The sequence below is a fragment of the Microtus ochrogaster genome, unplaced genomic scaffold, assembly GCF_000317375.1.
Source record: "Microtus ochrogaster isolate Prairie Vole_2 unplaced genomic scaffold, MicOch1.0 UNK66, whole genome shotgun sequence".
NCBI classification, from domain to species: domain Eukaryota; kingdom Metazoa; phylum Chordata; class Mammalia; order Rodentia; family Cricetidae; genus Microtus; species Microtus ochrogaster.
The window spans coordinates 1,878,827-1,897,797 of NW_004949164.1; the positions used below are offsets into that span (position 1 = coordinate 1,878,827).

The 18,971-nt window shown below is 44.6% G+C and overlaps 5 protein-coding genes across 5 annotated transcripts in view; 2 read left to right on the plus strand and 3 right to left on the minus strand.

Moving 5' to 3' along the window:
* LOC102002731 (histone H3.1) overlaps positions 1-18,971 on the plus strand; it is a 69,201-nt gene that overhangs the window by 44,648 nt on the left and 5,582 nt on the right. The window lies entirely within an intron of this gene.
* LOC101980029 (histone H1.5) lies at positions 4,452-5,123 on the minus strand. Its single transcript, XM_005369908.3, has one exon. The coding sequence runs from the start codon at positions 5,121-5,123 to the stop codon at positions 4,452-4,454; it is 672 nt and encodes a 223-aa protein (XP_005369965.1).
* Positions 7,626-11,621, minus strand: LOC101990594. The gene is made up of 3 exons (XM_005369940.3): positions 11,217-11,621; positions 8,404-8,495; positions 7,626-8,069 (listed from the first exon to the last, which is right to left on the minus strand). The coding sequence occupies exons 1-3, from the start codon at positions 11,619-11,621 to the stop codon at positions 7,628-7,630; spliced, it is 939 nt and encodes a 312-aa protein (XP_005369997.1). The 3' UTR covers positions 7,626-7,627.
* LOC101979745 (histone H2A type 1-E-like) lies at positions 12,545-12,940 on the minus strand. The gene has a single exon (XM_005369907.1). It carries the CDS (start codon positions 12,938-12,940, stop codon positions 12,545-12,547), a length of 396 nt encoding a protein of 131 aa, XP_005369964.1.
* Positions 13,237-13,639, plus strand: LOC101979463 (histone H2B type 1-M-like). Its single transcript, XM_013354735.2, has one exon. It carries the CDS (start codon positions 13,237-13,239, stop codon positions 13,615-13,617), a length of 381 nt encoding a protein of 126 aa, XP_013210189.1. The 3' UTR covers positions 13,618-13,639.

Genomic DNA, 18,971 nt, shown 5'->3' on the forward strand with positions numbered 1-18,971 from the left:
GGCGGATCTCTGTGAGTTCGAGACCAGCCTGGTCTACAAGAGCTAGTTCCAGGACAGGCTCCAAAGCCACAGAGAAACTCTGTCTCGAAAAACCAAAAAAAAAAAAAAATGTGTTCTTTCATCTGGGCAAAAATGCTCTTTCTAAGAGCTAATACGGATGTTACTCATAGCCCTCAAGGTTCATGGAAAAAACAAAGCAGGCAAGCTTGAACTCAAATAACTTCTTTAAGTCAGAAATGACTCCAGATGGAAACTGAGTCACATGTGGGCTCCCACACTGGTACAAGTTCATCCTCAAGAACAACTCCTGATGTGTACTTGGTCCCCAAAGAAGCAGAAAGGAGCACGAGCTAGTGCAACAAGCCTTTTGTGCAGCTGAGAAATCCAAGCGTTTAGAATTGCTGGTCTCAAGGGTAGCATGGGAGGGCACACTGCAGGCATCCTGGCTCTGGCCTTTATCACAATAGGCTTCAGAGAAGCAGGAGCCTCTCCTGACCCAACTAGGAACACTGGGCTGCTCCATTTCCTTTGGGTCCCACATTCTGCTCCTTCCCTCTCCCCTCTCCTTGGGGTTTCCCTGTCCCTTTGTCCTCCATGTTTCACTCTGTCTTCTGATTTCCTCTCTCCCGTGTCTCTCTGAGCTGAGTCTCAGTGTACCGCACAGTGTGTTGCAGCACTAGAATTTATCCCTCTGGAATAATGGGTCCCAGTGTCGCTGTTCAGCTCAGTCCTGAAGTAACCCAGCACATGAGACCTGGGTCTGGAAGTGACACCTATTAACATGCTTTGTGCAGATCCTACCCCACCCCGTCAAAGCACAGCCCCACCCCCAGTGGCTGACATAGAAGAGCAATGGGTAGACAGGGTGGCCAAGCATGACGGCAGAGATGGTCTTAAAGCCATTCCCAACTGCAAGTTCCTCTCTGTCCAGCCCGCTCCCTCTTAACCCACAGGATCATCCCTAGAAAAGTCAGGATTTCACTGTTTTGCAGTTGGTCCTAGATAGCGGGATTGAGGAGCATTTACAGCAAGCCTGGGCTATGTAACTGGGAGAGGAGGTCAGTTTTGTGCCTCCAGCTTAATAGTGCTCACCCCGGGAAAAGCCCTGTAAACCTGTCTTTCTTCTCCATAGTCTGTCCTCTTCTAGTTAACTCTTATAAAATATAAGATTGCCACAGGCACAGTGGAGAATAAGTTCTTTCCCTGATTGGGGTCAAGCTATACATAAATCCATTTTCCTTAACCAATTTCTGTTTCATTTCTTTTGTAATACAGCAAAGTTAAAAAGCAGTGAAGGTGGACCTAAATGTCCTGTCACAGTTGTGCCAAGGGCCAGAAAATGCCAGGGCTGGGAGTGACAGCAGCAGGAATGCAGGTAGGTGTGGGTATTGAGGGGGAAGTCGGCTCTGGCTGACAACTCCACTAATGCTGCCTTCTCTTCTTTCCAGGTCTGGGGCCCAGAGCTCTGTGCCTTCTGCCTGGATGGCAGCAAGAAGAACCCCACCCAAATCACTGTTCCCTTTTCTCTCCTGCTGTTCTTGCCCTTCTAGTCCAGAGGCTGGAGTCTTGGTATAACCACATTTACCACTCAACGTCCTTGGTTTCCATTTCTTCAGCTTGTAAATAAATACAATTAATAACAAAAATGTCAAGATTCCCATCAACCCTGTCTTCTATCCCCTTCTGCTCTGGGTCGCCGCCCTGTCTTAGGGTTAGTGTTGCCATCCGTGTTCTACATCATCATTGCTACAGGGTCACTGCCGATCCTAGAGTAAAGGGAAAACCTCCCTGCAAACTATACTTCAGTTTTGCATATAGGAATCAATATAAAATTAAAAATTTAAATATTTAAAGTGATAATGAAGTCAAAGCAGTAAAAATATCTATAAATTCACAAAACCTTCCAGTGTTCCCTTTTAAACTACCAAACAAATAAATAAAGTAGCATTCCTATGAAGAGATAGAAAAGAAGAAATACAAAAAAGAATTCAGAGGCAAAGATGAAGCAAGATCTGTTTGCCTACCTATTTGTCTCTCTAGAAAACTTCTGAAAAACCTTTGTCAATCAACTTCAAAAATATATTGTCCTACCGATTAGTCACTTAATGCCTAATTTTCTATTTGTTGAAAATACATATAAAAGCATATTGAGAACCTAAGGTGTTTAATCTACAATGTACTCAAAGTGGTCATTTAACATCCCTCAAGAATGAAGTCTTGAAATGGGGGTAGGGACACTCCTGGTCTTTGCTTAAGGCAAGGAGGCATCACATTCAGAAATACTGCTTTATTGCTTAGAATTTTGTCCCCCTCATTGCAGAAGAGAAAGAATATAGCAAAATAAAACAAAGAGTTAATCTTAAAAGACAAATCTCCATTGTGGATGAAGGAAAATTCTAACACTGTGGAATTAATGACAAAGAAGCAGGATGTCGCCCACATTCTAAAGCACTGCTATCCCAGCGCTGAGGTTCAGCAAGAACTGCTTTCTGGTGGCAGTGTGGGCTGGGTTGTGGCCATACCTAAAAAATAATGAGTAATAACAAAATGAACTTCTAGAGGGACAAAACATTAGAAAGCCAATAAAACATAGGCAGCAAAATGAAGCTAGCTTTGTCATTGTAGGCACTTCATTAAAAAGTATGTCCAGCACTCGGAAGACAGAGGCAGGCAGAACTCTGTGTGCTAGTTCCAGGACAGTTTCCAAAGCTATAGAGAAACCCTGTCTCAATAAATAAATAAATAGCCGGACGGTGGTGGCTCACGCCTTTAATCCCAGGGAGGCAGAGGCAGGCAGATCTCTGTGAGTTCCAGACCAGCCTGGGCTACAAGAGCTAGTTCCAGGACAGGCTCCAAAGCTACAGAGAAACCCTGTCATGAAAAAAGTAAATAAATAATAAAGAAAGAAAGAAATGAAGGAAGGAAGGAAGGAAGGAAGGAAGGAAGGAAGGAAGGAAGGAAGAAAACATGGCAACAGAAATTCCAGTTACTTTGCTCTGTATAGATCAGATATACAAATCCACAGAAAATTCGAATTGCCAGCATAGCGTTTACACTAAAAGCCAATTCTAATTCCCACTGTGGGATGCCTTACTAAGTATAATTTAACTTCTTCATGAACATTCAAGCATTTCACGTAAATTAAGCCTGCAGCGACCAAGAATCCGCATTCCCAATACTTAGATTGCTAAAGAAAACGTGACTTGAAAGTTGTTCCCTTAAAGACTATTTACTTAAGCATTCTAGACTGCCCTCCCAGGTGGGAAGCCTGAAACAGTTAACAATGGATCACTGAAATGTTGACAGCAATCCAACCTTAAAACTGAAAACAACACACAATCTCTAACGCCTAAAACCGACCTAATGTTAACTAAATAAAACAAAACTCCCGTTTGGGTGTCACACCAGCCACGTTATTAAACCTTTAAAACAACAAAAAGACTGTTCTCAAGGAACTTCAGTGTCTGTGTACCACCAATGGCAGAACCCAGTAAACATTGCATAAAATGTGTAAATGAGGTCCTGGTGGTGGTGGTGGTGGTGGTGGTGCACGCCTTTAATCCCGTCACTCCGGGGCAGAGGCGGACGGATCTGAGTTCGAGGTCAGTCTCCTCTACAGAACAGTTCCAGGACAGTCAAGGCTGTCATACATTGTCTCAAAAAGAAAAAAAGTGTAAATGACTTGGACAGTTTTGCTGCAGTCGGACGCATCTGTTTGGCACGGGGCGTCGGAAGAGATGCCGGTACTGGGTGTAGCTCCTTCAGCACGTGTAAACCTTCTCCTTGGGGCTGGCTTCTAAAGTCCTGCGACCTGGCCACCGCCTTCATAGGGAAGGACTTCCAATCGGGCGCGGATTTCGAGGGCTGAAGTACTGCGAAGAACGGGAACTTTAAAAAAAAAAAGAAAAAGAAGTGTTCAAATCTCATTGGCAATTTAAACAAGTAACAAGTATCTGCAAACGTCACCGACTAACTGCCCAATCAGGGTAAGATTAGAAGAAAACCATGGTGCCGTTTGGCTGGGATTGTTATACTCGACCAATAAACTCGGTCTCTTTCCGCGCTCTGCGTTACTCAAATTGTGAAAGCTTCACTAATACATGTGAACTGTGGAAAACTACATTCCTACCGTACAATGTTTTCACAGATGGTAATGGTGCACGCTTAAGGACAAGTGGGGGGGGGGGAGAATGGTTACGTCTGTGGTGTGCAGATTGCCGCCCACTCCCCATAAAGTTTAATAAAGTACTTATTTATGTCAGTACTGAATGGTACATTAAAAAACTCCTCTCTGCCAGCATTTCTAACCTTAGCGATTGAGCCAAAAATTGCGGCCAAGTGTATCGATTCAAGGACCGGACCATTTAAAAACCGTGTACAGCTACATTCACAGAGCTCTCTGGGTGGCTCTGAAAAGAGCCTTTGGGGCTTTGTTGCTGTCAGAAGCAAACCTACTTCTTTTTGGAAACAGCCTTCTTCGCCTTAGCAGCTTTAGGCTTAGCTGTCTTTGGCTTGGCAACTTTAGGTTTAGCTGCTTTTGGCTTCACAGCCTTGGGCTTCGCCGGGCTCTTAGCTGCCTTTTTAGGCTTCGCTGCAGCCTTGGCCTTCTTAGGGCTCTTTGCCACCTTCTTTACTCCAGCCGCTGCAGGCTTCTTTGCTTTCTTCGGAGTTTTCTTCACGGTCTTCTTGGCCCCCGCAGCCTTCTTAGGCTTTTTTGGGGTGGTGCCTGTAGGTTTCTTGGCCTTGGCAGCCCCCGCCTTCTTGGCTTTAGGCTTGGCATCCCCGGAAGCCGCCTTCTTGTTGAGCTTGAAGGAACCGGAGGCGCCGGTGCCCTTGGTCTGCACCAGGGTGCCCTTGCTCACCAGGCTCTTGAGCCCCAGCTTGATGCGGCTGTTGTTCTTCTCCACATCGTAGCCACCGGCAGCCAGAGCCTTCTTGAGCGCGGCCAGGGACACGCCGCTGCGCTCCTTGGAAGCGGATACAGCCTTAGTTATGAGCTCGGACACCGGCGGGCCGGTGGCCTTGCGTTTGGCAGCGCCAGCCTTTTTTGTAGTCTTCTTCTTCGCGGGAGACTTCTCCACAGGAGCTGGTGCAGCAGTCTCGGCGGGAGCAGTTTCGGACATGGCGAGAATATAAGATGCTAGCAAAGTTAAGAAAACCTAACTCAATGAGCAAATTTTCCAATGCTCCTTTGCTCAGGCTCCGGGCTTATATAAGGCAGAGCTGGGCTGTGATTGGTGGAGTGTCCAATCCGCCGCCCTCTGGCCGCCGCGACTGAAGGTTACAATCCCAAATTGTGTTTGTTAGTCCCCAAATTTTTACTTACTGCTGAAAATAATGGCACAGAAATTGGCAATTTGGAGTTCCAAAGGAGAACAGCCTTCGGGTTCACAGACCTGTGTGTGCTTTTTTGAATCACACTCAACTGAGCAAAGATATTTTTAAAAATCCCTCCAAGTGTTCACGAAGAATCCACCAAGCATAAGGCATCTTCATAGTTACTTGGGTATTGTTGTAAACTTATACGAAGTAGACAAGGAACATTATTTAAGAGGATTTGTCCACAAGTCCTGCCTTTAATTTTTGCAAGAGTAAAAGGAATAGATGTTTTGGTTTGAGTACAAACTTTGTTTCTGACTGTAGCAAATAACACAGGTACCGGATGGGCTACAGACTGAAATTAACCATGGGAGATTTTTCTTTTTGAAATGGCTCAGGCTCCTGGTGCTTTCCACACATTGCTATCTTCAATGGAGAATGCAAGTTTTCAATTGTGAAAGTTTTTTTTTTTAATTAGGAAGATTAGACATCATTGACTTTAGGAGTTGTGGAAATGGATTAGCAGGCAAATCTGCATTTGTTTCCCAGTACCCACAGGCACTCAACTGTCTAACGCTGACCCCAGGGATCTCGGGCTTCCTTATAGATTCTCCCGATATCAGGCATGTAAGTGCTGAACATGTGTGTGTGTGTGTGTGTGTGTGTGTGTGTGTGTGTGTGTGTGAGATATATGGTGTGTATATATGGTGTGTATATATATATATATACACACACACAGGTAGGCGAAACCTCATACACAAAGCTTTAAAAAGTAACTCAAACATTCAAAAACAAATCAGACTTCAGAGGCTAACCTAATTAATTCCGAGTAAGAATAAATTAGATGTGAATCTGACGGGGCTACTGTCACTTCCTAGTGATATTTAAAGACAAAAAATACAAAAGATAATTTACATTAGGAAAATTCTAAAATAGAAAATTATGAGGGTGGCCCTCCAGCCCTCAAATGCATTCGGTTGAGACTGCCAGTGAGAAGTTGAAAACACAAACAGGCATGCTCTTAAGTAAATAGTCAATGCCAATATAGGTTTGGTTTTGTTTGGGTTTTTTTTTTTTTTTGGCATGTTCAGATGCCAAGCAGGAAAATATATTAGAATATTGTTAAAGGGCCAACAGTTATATTCAAATTTCAAAGAATTTGACAAGAACAAAACAAGGTAAAGGGAAAAGGTGTGGAGAAGCTTGCTATATGGGAAAAAGTGAAGCTTTTTATGGGGAGAGACTAGGTGGGGAAGATGAGCAGAGTTCTGTAGTTAGTAATTTATGACATCATCAGACGGATTTAGATGTAAAATAAAGGATGCTGTTGCTTTATTTTAAAAAGAAAAATGGAGTTTCTTTTGATAGTTACAGTCTTGATCCAGGTTTACCTGGGCATGCAGATAAACCTACAAATACAGCGGAGGCAAGATTACAAGGTCTTTTGTTGCTATATCTTCAGGTGATTCCAACATTGAACAGTAAGTTTCCTGAGAATTTATCTAAAAAAAGAAAAATAAAAACTGCCTTACAAATACTTAATACCAGACGTAATCAAGGACGCAAGAGACGCCAAGATATATTTTTGCTAGAAATGATCTGAGAATGGTGTGTACAAAATAGCCAAACTTACATAGTAAATTGTATGACTCTCAAAGTAGGAAGTTCTTTAACAACAAAAAATATCATTTAAAGAAAAAAATGTCAAAGATGGTATGTTACTTTGAAAACTTAAAACTTCACTTCTTCACCTAGCACCAGGCTAATTAAACACCAACAGGCCAGGTTGCCAGAGTTCAAAATTAGCAATAGTTCCAAAAAAGCCTGGTCTAGAGTGAAGCATTGCTTGAAAGGAAAAAAAAAATTAATAGAATAGTTTTAAACCAACAATTTCAAATACTAAAACCCCAGATATTGGGAACACTGAAATGCAGAATAACGGTGGACGATATCATACATTAACTATATAGCATTTTCAAAGGGTGGAGTTGAAGGACATACTTTTCATAACCCATTTTTGCAAATATTCGTGTGCAAACACGGGACCAGAATGGATTAGAAACACTTATGAACTTCCGTGTCTAAAGGCAACCGAGAATAGATTTATAGTAATGGAATTGTATGCTTAAGGTGCTCACGATAACCACTAAGCTATTGAAGCCTCAATGTGCAGCTACTTATGGAGTGACTGGATAAAGCCTAGGTCAATGGCATGAGTCCATAATTCTTATGAAGTTTAGCAGCTCCTTTTTGGTGATAAGGGAGGGGCTCTGAAAAGAGCCTTTTAGAAGGAAGACAGCCTGGAAATTTATGCCCTCTCCCCGCGGATGCGGCGGGCCAGCTGGATGTCCTTGGGCATGATCGTGACGCGCTTGGCGTGGATGGCGCACAGGTTCGTGTCCTCAAACAGACCCACCAGGTAGGCCTCACAGGCCTCCTGTAGCGCCATGACGGCCGAGCTCTGGAAGCGCAGGTCGGTCTTGAAGTCCTGCGCGATCTCGCGCACCAGACGCTGGAACGGCAGCTTGCGGATCAGCAGCTCGGTCGACTTCTGGTAGCGCCGGATCTCGCGCAGCGCCACGGTGCCGGGCCGGTAGCGGTGGGGCTTCTTCACGCCGCCGGTGGCCGGGGCGCTCTTGCGGGCGGCCTTGGTGGCCAGCTGCTTGCGCGGGGCCTTGCCGCCGGTGGACTTGCGAGCGGTCTGCTTTGTGCGAGCCATGTCAGGAGATGAGAGGAGCGGGACGAATAAGCTGCTCGAAAAATCCTGCGTTTATATAACGACTCTCCCTGCTGGATTGGACAGCAAAGTGCTGACATCATAGAACCAGACAAGGGATTGGTTGAAACCCAGTACTAGAAGGGAACGCGTCGCCTACATTTTCTTCTAAATGTACAATTTTCAATTTTGACGTAACAATTACTCTAGCATATTCCAGGAATTATGATCACAAAAAATGTTCCTTTGAAAAAAATCAAAGTATGTTTTTATTGCTTAGAAAAAGGAGCCATTTGGCTGTACAAATTTAATGAAAACCTTGAAAGGAAAATTGACAAGAAATTACTAATTCCTGGAGTCATCCACACTTCTCACACTTGATCGCACGCAAGAAGGGCTCCAACAGTTCTATCCCAGGAAACTGCGTTAGAAACTGCAGTTCATACTTCCTTTCTCGCAACTGTTGCGTGTTTGGCGCGAAAACATTCAAAATGGCGAACCAGCAACTTCCTGTATTTACAACCCCCTAGGGCATTGAGATTTAACTCGGGACGCTGCCTCGTGATTGGCATTCGTTTACTAGTTACAGAGTTACACGGTTCAAGGTGTAAAGAAACCCCGAAATTATTCATACAAACAGCAGCCTATACAGAAATTTATGCTGCCCTGCTGCGCCAGACGGATGGCAGGCTAGGTGATGATCCTGTGTATTTTGTAGGTCTTTGCAGGGGCGTTTAGCACGGGCTTTAGCCAGGCCCTTCTCTGTTTTAATGTGGTCAGATTTGCCAGATACAAAAGACAGTAAGATCAGACTGTTATTTTATAAACAGGGTTTTTTTTTATCTGATAGGGAACACTTTGTGCCACCAACATTTATTCAATATTTACCAGAGAACTTTATCAGAATTTTCAGTAAAAAGGAAAGCACTGGAACCCCAGAGTCTCTAGAGGCCTAAGGGAAAATCTCTCCAGCCACGTCATATTTGGAGCTACCCACTGCTAGCAGGCCACCCTGGCTTTGGAGTCAGGCTCCCAGCCTGCTTCGCTCACAGCAAGGATACAATAGTCTCGTGGCTGATGGGTTTGGGACTCTCAGTTCTGATCGAGTTATTTCTGACGTGTGGTGTGCAAAGCGCTTTCTTCCTAACGGGAGCTAAACAGCCTGAACAGTGGATGCCTGCAGTGGCTGCAGGGTTACTGCAGCTTACATGCGGTTTGCTGCCAATTGCCAACCGTACTTCTTGTCTCTGCTCCATATATAAATATTTCAGTAAGAGGAATTCAAACCCAAGTCGTGTGATGCTTTCAATCCCTTTATTTCTCTCAGACTTGCCACATTTCCGGTGAGAAGTGATCCATGTTTTCTTCATTTTGAAATCATCCAAGAAGCAGGGTTTTTGCTCTGTATTAATTTGCTGTGTGTAGGGGTAGGAAAATGTTGTGCACACCTCGCTCCCGTCCCCTCTCTCTACCAGTGGAAAGCACCCAGAACGCCTCTTCTTCACACTTACAAATAAGAGGTAGAATGACTGAGGATGGTTTTCTCATAGGAAGACCGGAAAGGCAAGAGTCCTGTTTGGTTCCCAAGATTCAAGCTGTTTGGCCCGGTCCTATCTTTCACAGCAACTGAGTTTTCTCCCAGCCACCTACTGCTCTTATCTTCAGTGTCAGTGACTTTGCCTTTAAAATGCGTCAACAAGTAGAGAACTCTTGGGGAAAAAAAAAGTCACATTAAATCTTAAACCAGGCAGTTTGTCTAAGTACATTTTTAAGTGTGGTTTGCACATACAAAACAATACACACTAATGTCCCTTATTGAGTATTTCTTATGGAGTTACTAGTTTGTAAGGGACTGGTTTTGGTATCTTGCAGAAAAGGTTCAACAATCCCCTTTCCTTGCAAGAATTACTTTAAGACCAAGAAGCATTCTATGAAATAGGAAGAGCCCTAGGAGCACAATTTCAATTCCTGAAAAAGAAATCATGGCTCTGATTCTCTCTCTAATGAAAGTTCAAAACAGAAAAATAAAAATAATAAAAAAATATTTCCTGTACTTTAAGGTTCCGTGCCTGGGGCCTTTAAATTAACCTGACAAAAGGCACGTTAACAGGGAAAATTATTTTCGAAGAAAAATTTTGCAACAAGCCCAGAAAAGTCAACCATACAACTTATCAGCTATTCTAAGGATACGGGAAGTTAATATGTGGAATGGTAAATGGCAGGAGTAAATTTCTAACAGGAAAGGTAACCTCGTGGGAATTCCTGGGAGCATGATGTTCTGGTATGTCAGGCCAGACAACTTAGGAAAATTTCCATTTATGAACTTTTGAAGAAAAGGGAAACTTCTACCAAGTGTTTCCCAATCACTGTGTTCATTGTTTTGGCTTCAACTAATCCGTATATCTAATATACTTAGGGTCAAATATTAAGTACCCTGTGCGAGGTATTTTGAAAAGTACCTAGTTTTGGTGACCTTGGCTTACTTTGGTATTATTCTCCTATATGAGGTTCAGAGATCAGTACTGAAAGAGTGGAGGGCTTGAGAAAGAAGTCCCTGGCATTTCCCCACCCTCGACTTTTCTCCGAAATCTAGTTACCAGACAGAATTCCTCTTCAACAGAGCAGCAAGTAGAAACTAGAGTTGCAGTGCGCAAAAGCTAGGCATTGGTGAAAATTCATTCCTTTTTCTCCTTTGCAACACCGCATTCCATACCCGTGAGTCTGCTGCACACAGGTCAAGAACCGACAAGCCTTGCAATTCCCCTTCGCACTACAAGCACCGGTGAAATACTGTATGAAGTAGCATTTCCACCAAACCAGTTTATTTCGTTTACTTCAAACACACAAGCACATACACTGACTGCTGCCTTGGTACCTTTCAAGCTTTCAGATAACCTAGTAAGTTTCAAGCTGCAGTATCACTGCTGGCAACCTTAGAATTGAGAGTTAGAGAAATCTGTGATTTTAATCGCTGGGACATGCCCCTCCTGTGTCACGGAAGGTTACGAACTAAATCTTAAGGGAAACTGTGTCTACTTTCCGAAGATTCTGTAGTACAATATTCAATACATTAATACAAGTTGATATCCTGGGACGCTTAGTGCAATCAGCCTCTCTAGTGAGAAATGTGGTGGCTCTCAAAAGAGCCTTTGGGGAAGAAAACGCCAGAGAAAACTTAAGCCCTCTCCCCGCGGATGCGGCGGGCAAGCTGGATGTCCTTGGGCATGATGGTGACCCGCTTGGCGTGGATGGCGCACAGGTTCGTGTCCTCAAACAGACCCACCAGGTAGGCCTCGCTCGCCTCCTGTAGAGCCATGACGGCCGAGCTCTGGAAGCGCAGGTCGGTCTTGAAGTCCTGCGCGATCTCGCGCACCAGACGCTGGAACGGCAGCTTGCGGATCAGCAGCTCGGTTGACTTCTGGTAGCGCCGGATCTCGCGCAGCGCCACGGTGCCTGGCCGGTAGCGGTGAGGCTTCTTCACGCCGCCGGTGGCCGGGGCGCTCTTGCGGGCGGCCTTGGTGGCCAGCTGCTTTCGCGGGGCTTTGCCGCCAGTGGACTTTCGAGCAGTCTGCTTTGTGCGAGCCATGGCCTTGTAAAGGAAGTATTGTGGTATGGACGCTGCTGAAGGTGTATTTATAATCAGAATCTGAAGCTGATTGGACGAGAGTACACTGGGCCCAGCCCACTCAACTATAAAGGTATTGGTTCACGCGCGTTGGCTTTTTTTTTCCTTTTCCTTTCCACGTAACGTCTGAAATGGAGATGTTAGAATCTTAAACCAGTACACCAGTCAATCGGGAAACTGAGGCAGGAGAATCGCTTCTAGGTGAACAGTCTAAATTATATAGTAAGTGATCTTGTTGCAAAGAAATGTTTGCAAACCTTTTGATACCCTTGGTGATCTCTGGGCTGTTTGTTTAATCCTCATAAATACGTTGTTTCTTACATGCTTTTTCCAGTTGACATAAGTGCGAATCACAATTTTTCCCTACTACACTAAAACGTTAATATGCCAGGTAATGTTTCCTCGCAATTATCGCTCGTAACTAGTATGCTCCCAAACATTTTACTTTTGTTTTGGATCTTAAAAATTTCAACACATTCCATATATCAATTTGGGGGGTATCAAATTTCCAACTCAAATGGCAAGTGGCCACCGTCATCAGTCTAAAACTACACAATTATTAATTTTTCATCGGTTTTTAATATATAGGTTAAAAACTCAAGGACTAATTTTCCATCAACACCATTATACACGATTTAACTCAAAGTAGCATGCTTACAATTCTTACGAAAAAATTGACTTTAATCAGATATATTAGTAAAACTATTACATATTTTGAAGCAAGGTTTTCAAGCTTATGAATGTGTGGGGGACATTAAACAAGAAAAAAAAGTTCCGGTCAAACTGATTGCTTCCAATCCATATTGCTATCCACGGAAATGCTCAGTTCTTTTAAAAGACGGAGTGGGTGGCTCTGAAAAGAGCCTTTGGGAAATTTAAGGGAATTATTTCCCCTTGGCCTTGTGGTGGCTGCTCTCGGTCTTCTTGGGCAGCAGCACCGCCTGGATGTTGGGCAGGACGCCGCCCTGCGCGATCGTCACGCGGCCCAGCAGCTTGTTGAGCTCCTCGTCGTTGCGGATGGCCAGCTGCAGGTGGCGCGGGATGATGCGCGTCTTCTTGTTGTCGCGGGCCGCGTTGCCAGCCAGCTCCAGGATCTCGGCCGTCAGGTACTCCAGCACGGCCGCCAGGTACACCGGGGCGCCGGCACCCACCCGCTCCGCGTAGTTGCCCTTGCGGAGGAGGCGGTGCACGCGGCCCACGGGGAACTGCAGGCCGGCTCGGGAGGAGCGGGTCTTGGCCTTGGCGCGAGCCTTGCCGCCCTGCTTGCCGCGTCCTGACATCTCGGAAATACAACAGCTGGTAGCAATTGTGTAGATGAAAATAGCAAGAGCTTGGACTTTATAGTTTTCGCTGGGCGCGAAAAAGAACCCTTCCGATTGGCTGCCTTTTTCTTTTCATTTAGACCAATGGGAAGCATTTGTGTCATCGCGTATTTCTATTGGGCCATAGTCCAGATGACGTCGCCCAAATATTACCCAATTAGAAGTGGGCTTTTCTAATCCTCATTTGAATAACGCCTTATAGAAAAGAAGAGCCCGGACCACTCGCCGTTGTAGTTCTCCATTAGCGTGTCACTATGCCTGAGCCAACGAAGTCCGCGCCCGCCCCGAAGAAGGGCTCCAAGAAGGCCGTGACCAAGGCCCAGAAGAAGGACGGCAAGAAGCGCAAGCGCAGCCGCAAGGAGAGCTACTCGGTGTACGTGTACAAGGTGCTGAAGCAGGTCCACCCCGACACCGGCATCTCCTCCAAGGCCATGGGCATCATGAACTCGTTCGTCAACGACATCTTCGAGCGCATCGCGGTCGAGGCTTCGCGCCTGGCGCATTACAACAAGCGCTCGACCATCACGTCCCGGGAGATCCAGACGGCCGTGCGCCTGCTGCTGCCCGGGGAGCTGGCCAAGCACGCCGTGTCCGAGGGCACCAAGGCCGTCACCAAGTACACCAGCTCCAAGTGAGCGCGCACATCTCGCTCTTAACCCAAAGGCTCTTTTCAGAGCCACATACTTTCTCAAGGAGGAGCTGGTTTGCTTCTTAACTAATTGGCAATTAGTTTAGGTTTAGGTCAGTTTTGTCTGGGTCCTGGTGCTAAAACTGTACACACTCGTGGCACTAACATTGCTTTTGAAATTCCAGATTCCACCAAGAGTGGGAATTTGCCCTGCCTTGTCCGTGTTGTGATGTAGTAATAGAACTTTGAATCTGCTTGATAACTGCTAAAGCTGAAACATAGCTTTTATTCAGTTACCTTGGTTTTAGGGCCCAGAGCTCTGCATGTTAGGAGATGATGCTTACTGAAGATGTTAGAGGCATAGTCCAACGCAACGGGTCCCATTCTCTTTGTTTTGTTTACACTAAGTTTTGTTTGGTTTGACATAAGGTTTCACCACTTAGCTCTAATTAAATGGATCTTACTGCTTCAGACGTCATGAGTAGCTGAACTCAAAATCCTCTATCACCAGGCTTGGTCTTAAAACTACCCCGCACTTCGAAAAGTAGAAAAGTTGTTGTTTTTTTTTTTTTTTTTCCGTTTTCTTAAGTGGTTTGTTACTTACATAATTTTCTTGTTTCACCTTCATTGTACTTATTTCTTGATTTTAAGATTTTGTGTGTGTGGTTTGTATATAAATATATTCTTAAATATATACTCTATTGATAAAATTGAAAATAGATTGTGGAGGAGAAAACACCAAAGAGGGTCTTAATGTGAATTAGTTTGCAATTGTGTTTGAGTTTTCTGAGCACCAAATACTAAACTAAGGTTTATTCAAAAAGAAATTTGGGTGGAAAAAGTCATTTTCTGTACATTCTCTAGTGTGGTATATGCAAATAAAGTATAAGAACAGCTTAAACTAGTTGAATATCAAACAAATGTTAGGCCACTACTTCTGAAAAATGTATGTGAGCTATTGTCTAGTGAGATGTTAGTAAAGCCTAACCATTTTCCCTAATCATCCCCATTAATCTCTACAGTATATTGTGTGACAAAATCTGTTGTCATCCTTTCTTTAAAGATGAGGAAATTAAAATGACCAAACTGAAGCCACAGCAGAAATTCAATCCTGTCTGAGGTGAAACCAAACTGAAAGACCCATCAAAATATGGTCCTGAGGAAAGAACTACTTACTACATTATTAAATAAATGTTTTTATTTGTCCCAGAATGTAATACAATTGCATCCATTTGTTTCTTCATTTGGGTTTGGGTTTACTGGGGATGGCTTATTTGCCCCCCCCCCATTTTGTGTATGCGAACGAGAGAGGAGTCTTGCTCTGTAGCAAGGCTTAAGGAGAAAGCCTCCTTCCTCATCTATCTTCATCTCCATCAGCTGCAGTTTAGAGATAGAAGAATTTCAGCTGAATTCCTGTGGAGGGTAAACTTTCCTTCTCTACTCAGAGTGTGCCATGATTAAGTAGATGATGATAAACAGAGAAGCCAAAGAAAAGTGTGTACATCTATTGCATGAAAGCAAAGTGAATGAATACCTACACTCACTTCAGAGATATCTTGAAGTCTATATTCTTTTTCAGTGGAGGAGGGAGAAAATACTGGAAAACTGGTGGAAAGGTGCTGACCTGGGGCATGCTCTTGGGAAATCACTTGCAGCAAGTCTACATGAGCAGGGAGTTGATCTTAAGTCTCTGCTGAGACAGTCTGTACTTGAGGCACATTTGAAAGAAAGCCACATTGTGGTAACTACTAGACATTTGCCTTTGTTCATTTAAGGGAAATTCAAATCAAGTCCGCCCTGAATTTAATGGTTCTCAAATACCCTCAGTCGGCAGTGCAAAGGACATAATTTGGGGTAGCGTTTAGCAAATTCCTTCACTTCATATCTGTATATAAAAAGACAAATACTTCGATTTGGATATGTACTATAGTCTCAGGAGCAAAAGAAAGAGAAACATACCTCACTACTGCATCACACCATAGGAAGTTCCCTTAATATTGTGAGGGCCCCAACTCGGGTGCTACCAAGTCCTTAGTCCAACCTACCTTTGTCTGAACCTCGGCTTTTTTGCTCTCACTTTTGAGCTGGTGATGAGCGGCCTTGGGTATCCTAGCAACTGCTGAGTCTGCTCTCCGAGCTCCTCAGTCATTCATTAGATGCAATTTCGACCTGACTTATTTAAGCCAGTACCTCATTCACAGCCCTCATTAGGGGCGCCTGGCCTTTCTTCACTCCCACTGGACCTGGACATCGGTAGGTTTGTTCCTTGTGGTTCTAGAACGCTATCCTCCCCAACAGTTCCAAAGCTCAAGGTTTAGCAGGGCGGTGGTGGCGCACGCCTTTAATCCCAGCACTCAGGAGGCAGAGGTAGGCGGATCTCTGTGAGTTCGAGACCAGCCTGGTCTACAAGAGCTAGTTCCAGGACAGGCTCCAAAACCACAGAGAAACCCTGTCTCGAAAAACCAAAAAAAAAAAACCTCAAGGTTTAGGTAAGCTGCAACACCCTTTCCATTGGGTTTGCTGTCATCTTCATAGCATGGAAAGTAATAATTTATTCCTTGAAGTGAAGTTTTGGGTATTTCCCATCTTTTTAAGTTTTGGATCCTTGGTGCTGAGCCTAGCATAATTAACATAATAGGTAAAACCCACATGTTTTTGGTGAATGAAGGAAGGACACTGGCCATATTTCCTCAGTTTATTTCATACCTGCAGGAAGTAAAAGCATTCAGAGAAGAAAGGTAAATGCATCCATGAAGTAGCACACGATGGAACTGCAAACGTCCATGGAATCAAGCTGTCAGTCACGGCCATGTATATTCACCCAGCGGGGGCACGCTTTGACAGTGAGCTGGGAAAGGGGACTGCCACCGTTTACTGGTTAGTTTTTGTCAACTTGACATCAACTGCAATCCCACTGAAAAAAAGGGAACCTCAATAGAGGAACTGCCTCCATCAGATGGGCCTGAAGGGCATTTTCTTGACTTATCATTAATGTACGTCAGCCAAGCTGACTTTAGGAAGTGCCACCATGGCCAGCTGCTGAAGGCTGTATAAGGAAGCTGGTATAGTACAAAGAATTAGAGTAAGTCAGAAAGCAGGATCCCTCTATGGTCTTTGCTTTAGTTTCTTTCTGCCTGCCTGTCTGTGGTGGCCCACAAGTGGCTCAGTTTCCATCTGGAGGCCATTCAGATTTAAAAGTCATTCAAGTTCAGGCTTCCCTGCTCTGCCTGCTCCAGCATCCTTGAGAGCTGTGAGAATGTTCTGATTAAGCCCATGGGAAAGAGCATTTTGCCCACGAGAAAGAACACATTATCTACTAAGATACAGACTGCTGACTGCCAGCCAAAGGCACATCCAGATGAAAAAAACTGGATTTTGGCAGCAGTTAGCAATAGATAGATAGTAGCCACTTGCTCCTTCTTCCAAGGACAGAGAAGGGAGGTGGTTAACCGACTGTGTGGCTCTTTGTTCTGCTTTCTGTCCTTAATCTGTATAGAAGCAGGTTCTGAAATAAACTCTGGGCTGTTTGGTATTGGCCAAGAGAGAGACCTCTGGAATCTATCCTGTGTCGCTGTCTCCAGTTCCTTTCATCCACCATTTCCTCCATCTCTCATACCCTTCCAGGTACTCAGGTTGACTCAGAGCAGGCTCTGCCATTCCTAGCTTGAATTTCAGATCCGACTTCCCTCAACCATGAACCATAACCCAAACGATGGAACAAACTGATTCCTCCCCTATATTGCTTTGGGTTATGGATTTATATCAGAGCAACAAATGCAAATGTTTGAGTCACAGAGGACAAATTTCCCTGAGATGAAAGATTGGCAGCTCCAGGCACTGTGCCACCTCACCAGAGGACACATTCCTGTGGTGGCAGGCATAGGACAGTTAGAATGAGGCATGCATTGCAGTAACCTAGAAAGTACGGAAGACATTTATCTGCCTGCTGAAATAAGACCACTGGATGGTACAGAAACTTTTACACAGAGCAGTCCCAGAAAACCTTACCTAGGTAGGATTTTGGAAACAGAGCACACATTTCTAGCAAAGTGGTTAGGTTTGGGAAGGCAGAATGGCTAATGGAGGCCAGGAAGAGGAACAGGAAAGGATTACCTTCTGAGCCAGTCTGGAGATGTTAGGGGACTTCCCAGCAGGGAGGTACCTGATATACATATTGGAAGAAGGGCTAGTGACTTGAAGTCTGGGAGTTCAATTAAGACACCATCACAAACAAGGCATGGTGGCTCAGGCCTGTGATGTCAGCTTTTGAGACGCTGAGATAGGAGGACCACTGTGAGCTTAAGGACAGCCTGGGCTACAAGATCATTTGGCAGGAGATTTGCAAGAAGCTCCATCCATAGCACCACATAGAACCCAGCCCCGGGGCAAATGCCTGCAATCCCAGCACAAGGCCGGTGAAGGCAGAGAGTTAGAAAGTCAGGTATCAAATAAAAAACTGAAAAGCAAAAGGAAAAGGCATGGTCATCTTTTTACCAGGGTGACCATCTTCAGAGGACTTCTGCTTCACAGCCAAACCCAGCACGCAGGGATTATTCTGTCTGTGTTCTTGCCTAGCTTTCCTGAGGTCTGCATTTAATGTCCCTGTGTTGAGGATGGGGTGAGCATAGTGTGGTGATGCATGCCTGTACTTCTGGCATGGGTTACTGAGGCAGGAGGATTGCTGAAAGCTAGAGACCAACCTGGAATATACAGCAAGATCCTGTCTTAAAACAGAACAGAACCAAGAACCCTCCTCCCAAACAAAAGAGTAAAAGTGACTAGGAAAATTGAGAAAATAAAAGGAACAAACCCCATTTTTTTTAACCATTTCAAGGTATCTCAAGTGCAGAATTAACAGACAACATGTAAAAATTACATTGCTTTCTTGCCTCATGTTAGTAAAATATTTCTCTTCCTCCTCCCTCTTGTCTTTGTAGCCTCTTTGTGGAGGGGGAAGCAGGGTTTTGCTGTGTAGTCTTGAAGTCCTGCCTCAGTGACCCCAATGCTGCTGGCATGAGCCACCACTGGCTTTTCTTCCTTATAATGTCTCTTTTATCCATTTTTGTTCCTGTATGTTTGTGTCCCTCAGTGTATGTATGTGCACCATGTGCTTGCAAGAGCTCAAATAGTCAAAACAGGGCATTCTGTCCCCTGAATCTGGAATGACAAGCAGTGTGTGTCATCATGTCGATTCTGGAAATTAAATGTGGGTCCAAGAGCAGAGCATTTCTCCAGCCCTCTTCTTATTTTTAAATATTGTGCCAGGCGGTGGTGGCGCACGCCTTCAATCCCAGCACTCGGGAGGCAGAGGCAGGCGGATCTCTGTGAGTTCGAGACCAGCCTGGTCTACAAGAGCTAGTT